Below are 15,021 nucleotides of genomic sequence, written 5' to 3'. Positions count from 1 at the left end.
GAATTGCCAGACGTACAAGCTGGGTTTAGAAAAGGCAGAGGATCTAGGGACCAAATTGCCAATATCCGCTGGATAATGGAAAAAGCCAGGGAGTTTCAGAAAAACATCTATTTCTGTTTTATTGACTCTTCTAAAGCCTTTGACTGTGTGGACCAGAACAAATTGTGGCAAATTCTTAGCAGTATGGGGATACCAAGTCGTCTTGTCTGCCTCCTGAGGAATCTGTATAACGACCAAGTAGCAACAGTAAGAACACACCACGGAACAACGGACTGGTTTAAGATTGGGAAAGGAGTACGGCAGGGCTGTATCCTCTCACCCTACCTATTCAACTTGTACGCAGAACACATCATGCGACATGCTGGGCTTGAGGAATCCAAGGCTGGAGTTAAAATCGCTGGAAGAAACATTAACAATCTCAGATATGCAGATGATACCACTTTGATGGCTGAAAGCGAAGAGGAACTGAGGAGCCTTATGATGAAGGTGAAAGACAAAAGTGCAAAAGCTGGCTTGCAGCTAAACCTCAAAAAACCAAGATTATGGCAACCAGCCTGATTGATAACTGGCAAATAGAGGGAGAAAATGTAGTGCAGTGAAAGACTTTGTACTTCTAGGTGCAAAGATTACTGCAGATGCTGACTGCAGTCAGGAAATCAGAAGACGCTTAATCCTTGGGAGAAGAGCAATGACCAATCTTGATAAAATAGTTAAGAGCAGAGACATCACACTGACAACAAAGGTCCGCATAGTTAAAGCAATGGTGTTCCCTGTAGTAACATATGGCTGCGAGAGCTGGACCATAAGGAAGGCTGAGAGAAGAAAGATAGATGCTTTGGAACTGTGGTGCTGGAGGACAATTCTGGAGTGCCTTGGACTACAAGAAGATCAAACCAATCCATCCTCCAGGAAATAAAGCCAGACTGCTCACTTGAGGGAATGATATTAAAGGCAAAACTGAAATACGTTGGCCACATAATGAGAAGACAGGACAGCCTGGAGAAGATGCTGATGCTAGGGAGAGTGGAAGGCAAAAGGAAGAGGGGCCGACCAAGGGCAAGATGGATAGATGATATTCGAGAGGTGACGGACTCGTCCCTGGGAGAGCTGGGGGTGTTGACTGACAGGAAGCTCTGGCGTGGGCTGATCCATGAAGTCACGAAGAGTCAGAAGCGACTGAACAAATAAACAACAACAACATAATAAATGCTGACCAGTTATGATATCAAATGCCAATCATCTTATTTCTGATAACATGGGTTAGATTTTCTGCCTATAGTGAGAATGCACAGTTAAGAAAATGGAGGTTGGCACGAGTCAATGTTTGTGGTTAAGATAACTGGTGAGCCAGCATCTGCTGATGCCTATGCAAGCTATTAAGGAGACTTACTTGAGTTCAGAGCCCTTGGTGGTGTGGAGGCCGTGATTCAGGATTTTACTCCTTTAGGTGGGAGGGCATAGCTCTGTACTGTAGTGGAAAATACAGAATGGTTCTGAACTACAGTAGAAGCAAAATATATGGAACTACCATTTTGAGGATTCTGGATAATAAACTCTGTAGGCACCTCTCCAAATCTGTGATGACACTGGGAGGAAGCTCCAGATCATACTCTGGATGTTGTCTGTTAGGCTGCCATATCTGGCATTCTGGACATCCGTGTCTCTGAATCAAATCAAATCAAGTCAAGTCAAATCAAATCAAATCAAATCAAATCAAATCAAATCAAATCAAATCAAATCAAATCAAATCAAGTCTCTCTCTTTCTCTGTAGAGAAAGAGATGGAGTGATAATATACCTCTTTTTGGGTAAAGGACTGCATTACTTGTATTACCAAAACCTGGTTGGGAGAGGCAACAAGTCTGCTTTCTTGGAGATGTGCCTTCCTGGGTTTTAAGTCTTACGTCAGCCATGATGTGAAGCCAAAGCTGGGGGGAGGGGGGTAGCAATAGTAGTAAGGCTTAAGAACGAACAGGTAGTTGGTTATGAATGCCTGTATGTGATGTTGGCTGTAGGAACAGACTAGGGATTCTGCTGTGTACCAGCCATATTGCTGCATGGCAGCATCATGCTTTGAGTAGGATTATCATCTGGTCTGTGCATCCTGTGTAGAGATGCTGAGGAGATTTTGTAGTCATGGAGAAGCAAATGTCTTCATTCAGAGATCTGTGGTGTTGTCCCTGCTGATATTTGTGAGAACATAGTTATTCCAATGTGTTTTTAACTGGTAAGATCACTGTCAGTTGGAGGTGGTTAAGAATAATTTCTAATGATGCATTGTTGGTTATGTTGTTATTTTATTGGGTACTCCAAACCACCTTGAGTCGTGAGGGAGTGCAGTGCTATAAAATATATATAAATAAATACAGATGAGGAAAATCAGTCATTTCTTCATGCAGGAGGATTCAGGAAGCTGTTTCTTTCCTTCTTCAGCTTGGAGAACTGGAAAGGCAGTCCTTGGGTTATGTCCATTTGTTCAGCGACCATTCAAAGTTACAATGGCCCTGAACAAGGGGGACTTACGACCGGTCCTTGAAGTTTTGGCTGCTGCAGCATCCCCACAGTCATGTGATTGCGATCTGGGTGCTTGGCACCTGGCTCGCAGTTATGACACCACAGCGAGTTGCAGTCAAGTGATTGTGATTTCTGACATTCCCCACCAGCTTCCCACAAGCAAAGTGTCATGAGCACTGATGGTGAGCAGGAGAGGGCCCCTATCCAGGGGGGAAAACGCATGCGTAGTACTGAGGAGTTGAGCAGCCATTCAAAGAGACACAGAACAGACCCGCCTTGACTTTTGGGGTTTATCTGTCTGGGTTTTCCCACGCTTCTTCAATTTGTTAGGATTTTCTGTCTAATGTACCAGTAATAAAACACTAGAGACCTATTCCTCGTCTCAGCGTGGTTCCTGACTGTTAGGACACAAAGTCAATGTGGAAGCCAGCAGGAAGTTGTAAGTTGCTGTCACATGAGGTCCTTGCTTAATGACCTGCATGGTCCTCGCTTAACAATGGCAACCAGAACTGCCAGAAGTGCCATCACTGAGCGACATGGTCACGTGATGTTGCGCTTTATGACCAGATTGCTTAGCGATGGCAATTTTGGTCCCATCTGCTGTTGTAAGCCTAGGACTACCTTGTATCATAGCACACCCACATGTGTTTGTGTATGTTATTATATATTTTTCTACCATATGGCTTTTAAATCTTCTGGTTTTGGTGGGGCTTGCTATGTGTATGTGTGTATTTGCGTGTATTTAAGTTATTTACCTGTTTCCTACTCTCTTTTTCTTTCCCCTCTCTCTCTCATCCCTTCCTTCCTCTTAATCTTCTTAGGATACTTTGTGAGCAGTCCAAGGAACGTTGTGAGTCTATTCTTGGAATTGTGGGTTTACAGTGGCCAGAGGATACTGACTGTGCTCATTTCCCAGAAGAAAATTCAGACAACCAAACTTGTCTGATGCCTGATGACAATGTAGAAGGTTATTTATATTTCTTAACTTTTAAGCTAAATATTGGATATTTCAATCTTGTAGGAGAGCAATGATGAACTGGTGTTTAAACTTTTTTCTCCAGTCAGATTCTGTATAAAATAAGAGAATAAAATGAAGTTTGGAAAATGCAGTTATAGTATATGGTAATTACAATAGAGGAGAGGGTAGCTCGTGGACATAGGATTAGTGCGTTCAAATAATGCTTATCCATTTGTTAAAGAGGAAAGATGGCATGGAATTTATTGATATCATTAAGCATAATAATTATCATAATAACTTAGGAGCACTGAAAGCCTCACTGAAATAAAATGAAGCTATACTAGGTTAAACTGCTGAGCTGCTGAGCTTGCCAATCGGAAGGTCAGCGGTTCGAATCTGCATGACGGGGTGAGCTTCCGTTGCTAGTCCCAGCTCCTGCCAACCTAGCAGTTCGAAAACATGCAAATGTGAGTAGATTAATAGGTACTGCTTCGGAGGGAAGGTAACGGCGTTCTGTGTAGTCATGCCGGCCATGTGACCACGGAAGTGTCTACGGACAAACGCCGGCTCTTCGGCTTTGAAACGGAGATGAGCACCGCCCCCTAGAGTCGGACACGACTGGACTTAATGTCAAGGGAAACCTTTACCTTTACCTTACAGTTGAACTGAGTTGAGTAGGATTGGGTTTGAGCAGAATTGCATGATTCATCTCTTACTTTGTTTCACTAAATGGTGCCCCAAATCTCTTAATGAAGGCCAGTATTTGTGCCATTTATCCATTAAGGCAGCAATGCTGAGAAGTATAAGGTTGAACGTAACTATGTAGAATTAGGACAGCTAACAGGGACTATCCTCCTTCATTCATTAATTCATTGTCCTGCATGGATGCGGTCTACCAATTTCTCCCAGTCCCACATAAAATAAAAACCTTTAAGGAAATACAACTCCAAGTTCTCAAGATGGTTTTTAGAATCAGAAAAAAAGCCTTTCCTTGCTTATGGACTTTTTTGTAGTTCCAACTACACTATGTGTGTTGGGTTAGCTTACTCCACTATTAAAATAAAACAGTACAACCCTTTAATTATGAAAGGTATCTGGGAAGGTGTAAAATAATTGTTTTCTTGCTCCTACTCTTACAGCAATGTTGCTTTCAACTTTAAAATTCCATGTTTAATGTTTAACATGATTATAAATAGCTTATTTTTGAGATTCCCTTGTGGGTTTTTATATGTACTTATTTTAAACTGTTGTCAGATCCCCCCGATGAAAGGTTTTACAAAACCCCTTATCAGAGCATCTACCATCATTTCCTTCTCCAAGGAATGGAATCTGTGTCGCCAGATGGGAGGGGGTGTGAAGTTGGAGTGTGAAGTGGTTTATTATGGCTATGGAGGACATCAAGGACACGGGGTTGAGATATGCCAGGAATACCATCTGGATGGGAGGGGGGGTGACATGGTTTCATGGGAAAGGGGACTAACTAAGGGAATGTAGTTTTAAGTTAGGTTTGAGCAGGAAATCTTTATTTGCTGCTTGCCTTCTATACAGCTCATTACGCTTCATTAAAACAGTTAAAGGAATCCCAGCCTCCTGACTGTGATTGTGTGAATGCTCAAATGATCAGGTGCTGACAACTGTCTTGAGGCTCACTTTATGTTGTTTCACAGGTTGTACCCTGTACTTTAGATAGTTAAGCATTCCAGTCGTTGTTTATTCATTTAGTCGCTTCCGACTCTTCGTGACTTCATGGACCAGCCCACGCCAGAACTTCCTGTCAGTCGTCAACATCCCCAGCTCCCCCAGGGACGCGTCCGTCACCTCTAGAATATCATCCATCCATCTTGCCCTTGGTCGGCCCCTCTTCCTTTTGCCTTCCACTCTCCCTAGCATCAGCATCTTCTCCAGGGTGTCCTGACTTCTCATGATGTGGCCAAAGTATTTCAGTTTTCCCTTTAATATCGTTCCCTCAAGTGAGCAGTCTGGCTTTATTTCCTGGAGGATGGACTGGTTTGACCTTCTTGCAGTCCAAGGCACTCTCAGAATTTTCCTCCAACACCACAGTTCAAAAGCATCGATCTTCCTTCTCTCAGCCTTCCTTATGGTCCAGCTCTCGCAGCCATATGTTACTACGGGGAACACCATTGCTTCAACTATGTGGACCTTTGTTGTCAGTGTGATGTCTCTGCTCTTAACTATTTTATCGAGATTTGTCATTGCTCTTCTCCCAAGGATTAAGCGTCTTCTGATTTCCTGACTGCAGTCAGCATCTGCAGTAATCTTTGCACCTAGAAATACAAAGTCTTTCACTGCCTCTACGTTTTCTCCCTCTATTTGCCAGTTATCAATCAAGCTGGTTGCCATAATCTTGGTTTTTTTGAGGTTTAGCTGCAAGCCAGCTTTTGCACTTTTGTCTTTCACCTTCATCATAAGGCTCCTCAGTTCCTCTTTGCTTTCAGCCATCAAAGTGGTATCATCTGCATATCTGAGATTGTTAATGTTTCTTCCAGCGATTTTAACTCCAGCCTTGGATTCCTCAAGCCCAGCATGTCGCATGATGTGTTCTGCATACAAGTTGAATAGGTAGGGTGAGAGTATACAGCCCTGCCGTACTCCTTTCCCTATCTTAAACCAGTCCGTTATTCCGTGGTGTGTTCTTACTGTTGCTACTTGGTCGTTATACAGATTCTTCAGGAGGCATACAAGATGACTTGGTATCCCCATACCACTAAGAACTTGCCACAATTTGTTCTGGTCCACACAGTCAAAGGCTTTAGAATAGTCAATAAAACAGAAATAGATGTTTTTCTGAAACTCCCTGGCTTTTTCCACTATCCAGCGGATATTGGCAATTTGGTCCCTAGCTCCTCTGCCTTTTCTAAACCCAGCTTGTACATCTGGCAATTCTCGCTCCATGAATTGCTGAAGTCTACCTTGCAGGATCTTGAGCATTACCTTACTGGGATGTGAAATGAGTGCCACTGTTCGATAGTTTGAACATTCTTTAGAGTTTCCCTTTTTTGGTATGGTATGGGGATATAAGTTGATTTTTTCCAGTCTGATGGCCATTCTTGTGTTTTCCAAATTTGCTGGCATATAGCATGCGTTACCTTGACAGCATCATCTTGCAAGATTTTGAACAGTTCATCTGGGATGCTGTCATCTCCTGCTGCCTTGTTGTTAGCAATGCTTCTTAAGGCCCATTCAACCTCACTCTTCAGGATGTCTGGCTCTAGCTAACTGACCACACCATCAAAGCTTTCCCCGATATTGTTATACTTCCTATACAGGTCTTCTGTATATTCTTGCCACCTTTTCATGATCTCTTCTTCTTCTGTTAGGTCCTTGCCATCTTTGTTTTTGATCATACCCATTTTGGCCTGGAATTTACCTCCGATGGTTCTAATTTTCTGGAAGAGGTCTCTTGTCCTTCCTATTCTATTGTCTTCTTCCACTTCCATGCATTGCTTGTGTAAAAATAATTCCTTGTCTCTTCTGGCTAACCTTTGGAATTTTGCATTTAATTGGGCATATCTCCCCCTATCACTGTTGCCTTTTGCTTTCCTTCTTTCTTGGGCTACTTCTAGTGTCTCAGCAGACAGCCATTTTGCCTTCTTGGTTTTCTCTTTCTTTGCGATGTATTTTTCTGCCGCCTCTTGAACAATGTTGCAAACTTCTGTCCATAGTTCTTCTGGGACCCTATCTACTAAGTCCAGTCCCTTAAATCTATTCTTCACCTCCACTGCATATTCCTTAGGAATATTAGTGAGCTCATATCTAGCTGATCTGTGGGTCTTCCCTAATCTCTTTAGTCTGATCCTAAATTGTGCAAGAAGAAGTTTGTGATCTGAACTACAGTCAGCTCCAGGTCTTGTTTTTATCGACTGTATAGATGTCTGCCACCTTTGGCTGCAAAGGATGTAGTCAATCTGATTTCGGTGTTGTCCATCTGGTGAAGTCCATGTATAAAGCCATCTCTTAGGTTGTTGGAAGAGAATGTTTGTTATGCAGAGTGAGTTGTCTTGGCAAAATTCTATCAGCCTATATCCTGCTTCGTTTTGTTCTCCCAGGCCATGCTTACCTGTAATTCCAGGTGTCATTTGACTGCCCACCTTAGCATTCCAGTCTCCTGTGATGAAAATAACATCTCTTTTAGGTGTGTTGTCCAGTAGGTGCTGCAGATCCTCATAGAACTGCTCTACTTCAGCTTCTTCAGCATCTATGGTTGGGGCATATATTTGGATCACTGTGATGTTAGATGCTTGCCCTGAATTCAAATTGAGATCATTCTATTGTTTTTTGGATTGTATCCAAGCACTGCTTTAGCCACTTTACGATTAATTATGAAGGCTACTCCATTTCTTCTGTGGTCCTCTTGTCCACAGTAGTAGATCTGGTGGTCATCTGATGTGAAGTGGCCCATTCCAGTCCATTTCAGTTCACTGACGCCCAAAATGTCTATCTTTAATCTTGACATCTCACCAATAACCACATCCAATTTGCCCTGGCTCATAGATCTTACATGCCAGGTTCCAATGGTGTGTTGATCCTTAGAACATCAGATTTGCCGTTCCCCACCAGCACTGTCGGCCGCTAGCCATCCTTTCGGCTTTGAGCTAGCTGCGTCATCACGTCTGGGGCTAGTTGAACTCATCCTCTGTTCCTCCCCAGTAGCATTTTGACCATCTTCCGACCTGGGGGTCTCATCTTCTGATGGTATACCGACATATCTCTGGTTGTACTGATCCATTTAGTTTTCACGGCAAGAATACTGGGGTGGGTTGCCATTACCTTCCCCAGGGATTGCATTTAGTCTGACCTCTCTATCATGACCCTCCCGTCTTGGGTTGCCCTTCACGGTTTAGCTCATGGCATCATTGAGGTGCTCAAGCTCCAGCACCATGACAAGGTAACGATCCTTTGCTGAAGCATTCCAGACCTGAGCTCTAAAAAAAAGTCCATACTAAAAACTTAAGAGTTTGCAGCAGATCCTAGTGGAATGTCCTACTGAGATGTTGCTCCTTCCAGTAATGTCATGAAACCTCAGATCACCATCCCTGGAGCAATTAGTACTTTAAAATAAAAATACTTTTTAATTAATAAGAGGATAAATGGTTATATCTATATACTTGAGAGTAGCAAGGTTGACCATTCTCAGTATTCAAGTTACTGGGTGCCCTTACCTGTCATTTTGGAAGTAAACTGGTTTGAAGGATGCTACATTCTGTTTCTTTTTTCTATGATAGCTTGTATACACCCTTTATACACCCTTTAGCACAGAAGTTTTAAATGATTGCACTTTGTAATTTTCCTGGCAGAGTGCTCACCCAGCCACTTCAAATGTCGTTCTGGAAGATGTATCTTGGCCTCCAGAAGATGTGATGGGCAGGCAGATTGTGAAGATGATAGTGATGAAGAGAACTGTGGTAAATGAATGAAGCAAGACTTACAACAAAGCAGTTGTGGACCAGAACCATCTGTGATTATTGACTTACACTGCAGTATTTTTTCTTGCTATAATAAGGACTTCATTTTATAAATTGAAAGTTTGTTTCAGTGTTTCTCCACCTTGGCAGCCTGAAGATGTGTGGACTTCAACTCCTACTTTATGTTGAAAGCAGGGAAGCACAAAAGTGAGAGGATAGGGTGTTCCCTTGTCTGCTGAACACAGAGGCACTTGTAATTGATAATAGGCAAGGTAGAAACAGACACAGGCACAGCATATGAAGGCCCTTCCCTTCATCTGTCTCTCGCCATTGGCCTTAATGGCCAGGTGTGGAAAGACATAATGGCATCTCCAACAGTAGTGACTTCTTGGGAAAATGATATAATACCATAGATTCTTTGCAGTACCTTCCCTTATTCTGTGGATTTACTTGAAGGAATTACTAACAGATTATATTGTTACTTTTCACAGATAAGTTACCATGTTCTTCAATGTAGCTTTATTTACCTTAATTTATTCCACCTGGAACCAAACATTTGTGAAATTCAGACTTTTTGATGTTCTATGAATCATACAAAAATGAAGCTCTACCTTTCTTCATACTGCTTGTTTAAAATGTGGATTTTTATAAAAAGTTACAGATGAATCTATTTTTAAGTTATTAATTCCTGTACAACCAGTTTATAGCACAGTGAAACTAAAGGGTATTGTATATATCATTAAAAAGCTTTTTTTAAAAAAACTTATGAGTGATCTGCTTAAGAATGCAGGTCATTCTTTCATCTGAATGCTGAAATGAGCTTGCCTTAAGTGAAAAGCACACAATTGGTCAAAAGATTAATATTTCATAGATCTGTCCTGAGACTTAATTTCCTTCATATGATGAAGTAAGAACTTAATATCAAGAGACTGATATAGTTATGCAAGAATTCATACTGAATTTATTATAAGACCAGTCGGACTGATTAAAAACACTTGGAGGACTGTCTTAGCATATCACTGTCAACTGACATTTCTTCATTTTACTGCATACCTTGTTACAGTCTTACCTATTGCCTCAAGTTTTTAAATAATCTCTACTTCCTTTTTCTTTTTAACATTCTCCTTTTAAAGCGTTCATTAGCACAGAATCAGATCCTATTCAGTTTAGTGGGAAAATTAAGCACAGAGCTTTCCCATTAAAATAATTGAAAATTGTTTGTTTAGATTATGCCCAGAGTTCACCCAATAATCCATGACAATAATTGTGGGGTGGGGGTGGGGAATGACACAAACATTATTTTGGTTGTCAGTATTTGAAATGTGAATGGATCGTATGTTATAGATAAGGGTTTAATTTTAAGGTTTCAGACAATATATTTATGTATTGATGAAGTTTAGCATCTATTACAGGTTGGATCTGAATTTAGTCACATTTACTTTCAGTCTTACTAATTTCACTGGATTTGTTCTAAGTATAATTTAAGTCTGGATCTAACCTGTTATCAACATTCAACTGGAGCAAACCAATGGTTTTTTCTTTTTTCTTTTAGATATTATAAATACTATAAATAAATAAATTTGTTTAAAGTAGCCCTACCTTGCAGTTTCAAGATTGTTCCTCAAGGCATTAAAAAAGTGATAATGTCACTTCACCTGAAAAAGCTTCCAAATTGACCAACTCAGCAAGATGGGTTGTGGTCTACCGACAAAGTTGGAGGATGAAAGGTTGAATCAGAGAGATTTGACTAACATAATGAGGAACTAGAATGCATCCCTATCTTTTTTCTGGGAAGGAATTCCTTGAACCAGTTGGTTCTAGAACTTTCAGACAGAAGTTAACATATAGCTATGAGTTTTTAAATTTAAATTTAATTTATTTTCTATCCCACCTTTATTCAAGGTGGCAAACATACCTAATACTCCTTCCTCCTTCTATTTTCCCCACAACAACAACCCTGTGAGGTGAGTTGGGCTGAGAGAGGCAGACTGCCCAAGATCACCCAGCTGGCTTTCATGCCCAAGGCGAGACTAGAACTCTCATACCATGCCTGATTGGCTCTTGGGCTGAGAGAGGGGCACTGCCCAAGGTCACCCAGCTGGCTTTCAAGCCCAAGGTGGGACTAGAACCCACAGTCTCCTGGTTTCTAGCCTGTTGCCTTAACCACTAGACCAAACTGGCTCTAAAATGGGCAACAACATTTGCCTATCTGTGGAGGATTGCTCCATTTTCCTCCATATTCCATCTCTGGATATCAAATCAAAAGCACATTTTAAGTCAAAAAATGTTGAACAAAGTTTCACACATGTTTGTGTGTGTTCCTGCATTTCAATTCTAGTAGCTCTTCTTACTACCTTTTATGCCAGTTCATAATGATGAATGATTTGTTATGTTAATTTCTTAACTCCAGGTTGCAAAGAAAGAGGTCTTTGGGAATGCCCATCAAACAAACTGTGCATTCAACATGCAATGATATGTGATGGTTTTCCAGACTGTCTTGACAACGTGGATGAAACCAATTGCTGTAAGTAATTCAAAATGTAATGCCTGCATTGCATTCTTTGGAGAAAGTCAAGGACACAACATGTCCTTTCTTAGCAAAATGATTTTAATTTTACTCCCTTCATTTCCTCTTTGATACGAGCCAGTATTCTACCTTTGACCTTATTAATTTCTGTCTTCATAATAACATTTTGTCTGGATGTCACTATGTTTTTATTTTGCCACTTTTTTTCTCTTTTTGCTATCTGTGTCCTTCCCTTCTTTTTCCTCTGTCCTGAGATTCCCTTTCATCTAATGCCTTTGTCTGAATATCAATTACTTTTGATAGGCTTTCTGTTCTTGTCATTCTTTATGGACTTTGCGTACTTTGTCTATTCAATGGCCACAGAATGAATAGATCAAAACAAATTATGCTCTACTTATTTTATAACTGGACTAAAATATGTTGTTCAGATTTTCAAATTTGGACTTTCTGAGCAAGGGTGAAAAGTAGGAAAGGTATGGAGATACATGCAGGCATTTTTCTAACTGCTGAGATTTGTTGTTGTTGTTGTTTATTCGTTTAGTCGCTTCCGACTCTTCGTGACTTCATGGACCAGCCCACGCCAGAGCTTCCTGTCGGTCGTCAACATCCCCAGCTCCCCCAGGGACGAGTCCGTCACCTCTAGAATATCATCCATCCATCTTGCCCTTGGTCGGCCCCTCTTCCTTTTGCCTTCCACTCTCCCTAGCATCAGCATCTTCTCCAGGGTGTCCTGTCTTCTCATTATGTGGCCAAAGTATTTCAGTTTTGCCTTTAATATCATTCCCTCAAGTGAGCAGTCTGGCTTTATTTCCTGGAGGATGGACTGGTTGGATCTTCTTGCAGTCCAAGGCACTCTCAGAATTTTCCTCCAACACCACAGTTCAAAAGCATCGATCTTCCTTCGCTCAGCCTTCCTTATGGTCCAGCTCTCGCAGCCATATGTTACTACAGGGAACACCATTGCTTTAACTATGCGGGCCTTTGTTGTCAGTGTGATGTCTCTGCTCTTAACTATTTTATCGAGATTTGTCATTGCTCTTCTCCCAAGCATTAAGCGTCTTCTGATTTCCTGACTGCAGTCAGCATCTGCAGTAATCTTTGCACCTAGGAATACAAAGTCTTTCACTGCTTCTACATTTTCTCCCTCTATTTGCCAGTTATCAATCAAGCTGGTTGCCATAATCTTGGTTTTTTTGAGGTTTAGCTGCAAGCCAGCTTTTGCACTTTCTTCTTTCACCTTCATCATAAGGCTCCTCAGTTCCTCTTCACTTTCAGCCATCAAAGTGGTATCATCTGCATATCTGAGATTGTTAATGTTTCTTCCAGAGATTTTAACTCCAGCCTTGGATTCCTCAAGACCAGCTTGTCGCATGATGTGTTCTGCATACAAGTTGAATAGGTAGGGTGAGAGTATACAGCCCTGCCGTACTCCTTTCCCAATCTTAAACCAGTCCGTTGTTCCGTGGTCTGTTCTTACTGTTGCTACTTGGTCGTTATACAGATTCTTCAGGAGGCATACAAGATGACTTGGTATCCCCATACCACTAAGAACTTGCCACAATTTGTTCTGGTCCACACAGTCAAAGGCTTTAGAATAGTCAATAAAACAGAAATAGATGTTTTTCTGAAACTCCCTGGCTTTTTCCATTATCCAGCGGATATTGGCAATTTGGTCTCTAGTTCCTCTGCCTTTTCTAAACCCAGCCTGTACATCTGGCAATTCTCGCTCCATGAACTGCTGAAGTCTACCTTGCAGGATCTTGAGCATTACCTTACTGGCATGTGAAATGAGTGCCACTGTTCGATAGTTTGAACATTCTTTAGAGTTTCCCTTTTTTGGTATGGTATGGGGATATAAGTTGATTTTTTCCAGTCTGATGGCCATTCTTGTGTTTTCCAAATTTGCTGGCATATAGCATGTGTTACCTTGACAGCATCATCTTGCAAGATTTTGAACAGTTCAGCTGGGATGCCGTCTTCTCCTGCTGCCTTGTTATTAGCAATGCTTCTTAAGGCCCACTCAACCTCACTCTTCAGGATGTCTGGCTCTAGCTCACTGACCACACCGTCAAAGCTATCCCCGATATTGTTATCCTTCCTATACAGGTCTTCTGTATATTCTTGCCACCTTTTCTTGATCTCTTCTTCTTCTGTTAGGTCCTTGCCATCTTTGTTTTTGATCATACCCATTTTTGCCTGGAACTTACCTCCAATGTTTCTAATTTTCTGGAAGAGGTCTCTTGTCCTTCCTATTCTATTGTCTTCTTCCACTTCCGCGCATTGCTTGTTTAAAAATAATTCCTTATCTCTTCTGGCTAACCTCTGGAATTTTGCATTTAATTGGGCATATCTCCCCCTATCGCTGTTGCCTTTTGCTTTCCTTCTTTCTTGGGCTACTTCTAGTGTCTCAGCAGACAGCCATTTTGCCTTCTTGGTTTTCTCTTTCTTTGGGATGTATTTTGTTGCCGCCTCCTGAACAATGCTGCCAACTTCTGTCCAGAGTTCTTCCGGGACCCTATCTACTAAGTCCAGTCCCTTAAATCTATTCTTCACCTCCACTGCATATTCCTGAGGAATATTCGTGAGCTCATATCTAGCTGATCTGTGGGTCTTCCCTAATCTCTTTAGTCTGATCCTAAATTGTGCAAGAAGAAGTTCATGGTCTGAACTACAGTCAGCTCCAGGCCTAGTTTTTACCGACTGTACAGATGTCACTGTGGATCACTGTGATGTTAGATGGCTTGCCCTGAATTCGAATTGAGATCATTCTGTCGTTTTTGGGGTTGTATCCAAGCACTGCTTTAGCCACTTTACGATTAATTATGAAGGCTACTCCATTTCTTCTGTGGTCCTCTTGTCCACAGTAGTAGATCTGGTGGTCATTTGATGTGAAGTGGCCCATTCCAGTCCATTTCAGTTCACTGACGCCCAGAATGTCTATCTTTAATCTTGACATCTCACCAATAACTACATCCAATTTGCCCTGGCTCATAGATCTTACATTCCAGGTTCCAATGGTGTGTTGATCCTTAGAACATCGGATTCGCCGTTCACCACCAGCACCGTCGGCCGCTAACCGTCCTTTCGGCTTTGAGCTAGCTGCGTCATCACGACTGGGGCTAGTTGAGCTCATCCTCTGTTCCTCCCCAGTAGCATTTTGACCATCTTCCGACCTGGGGGTCTCATCTTCCGATGGTATACCGACATATCTCTGGTTGTACTGATCCATTTAGTTTTCACGGCAAGAATACTGGGGTGGGTTGCCATTACCTTCCCCAGGGATCGCATTTAGTCTGACCTCTCTGTCATGACCTTCCCGTCTTGGGTGGCCCTTCACGGTTTAGCTCATGGCATCATTGAGGTGCTCAAGCTCCAGCACCACGACAAGGTAACGATCCTTTGCGGAGGCTGAGATTTAGAATTTACATTTTTTGTGGTTCATTTTGGAAGAAAAAGTTCTGAATTTCTATTTCTGCTTTATTTTGGCTTTGTTTTTCGTTTCTTCTCTTTAGTTTTATATGTTACTTCAAGTATTATTATACCACAATAAGTGCAAACATATGAATATATATTATTCATATATTTGCATTTATTCTGGTT

The 15,021-nt window shown here is 41.6% G+C and overlaps 1 protein-coding gene across 1 annotated transcript in view; it reads left to right on the top strand.

Annotated features, from left to right (window-relative positions):
* Nucleotides 1–15,021, top strand: part of CORIN (corin, serine peptidase) — a 141,980-nt gene that overhangs the window by 109,255 nt on the left and 17,704 nt on the right. Inside the window, exons 12-14 of the mRNA XM_063310346.1 lie at nt 3,335–3,480; nt 8,787–8,894; nt 11,305–11,418. Of these exons, the coding sequence (XP_063166416.1) occupies nt 3,335–3,480; nt 8,787–8,894; nt 11,305–11,418 (368 nt within the window). The remainder of the gene's footprint in view (nt 1–3,334; nt 3,481–8,786; nt 8,895–11,304; nt 11,419–15,021) is intronic.

This window comes from Candoia aspera, chromosome 8 (genome assembly GCF_035149785.1).
Source record: "Candoia aspera isolate rCanAsp1 chromosome 8, rCanAsp1.hap2, whole genome shotgun sequence".
NCBI lineage: Eukaryota > Metazoa > Chordata > Lepidosauria > Squamata > Boidae > Candoia > Candoia aspera.
The sequence above is the reverse complement of the archived record's forward strand: the minus strand, read 5'-3'. Positions and strand labels throughout refer to the sequence as shown.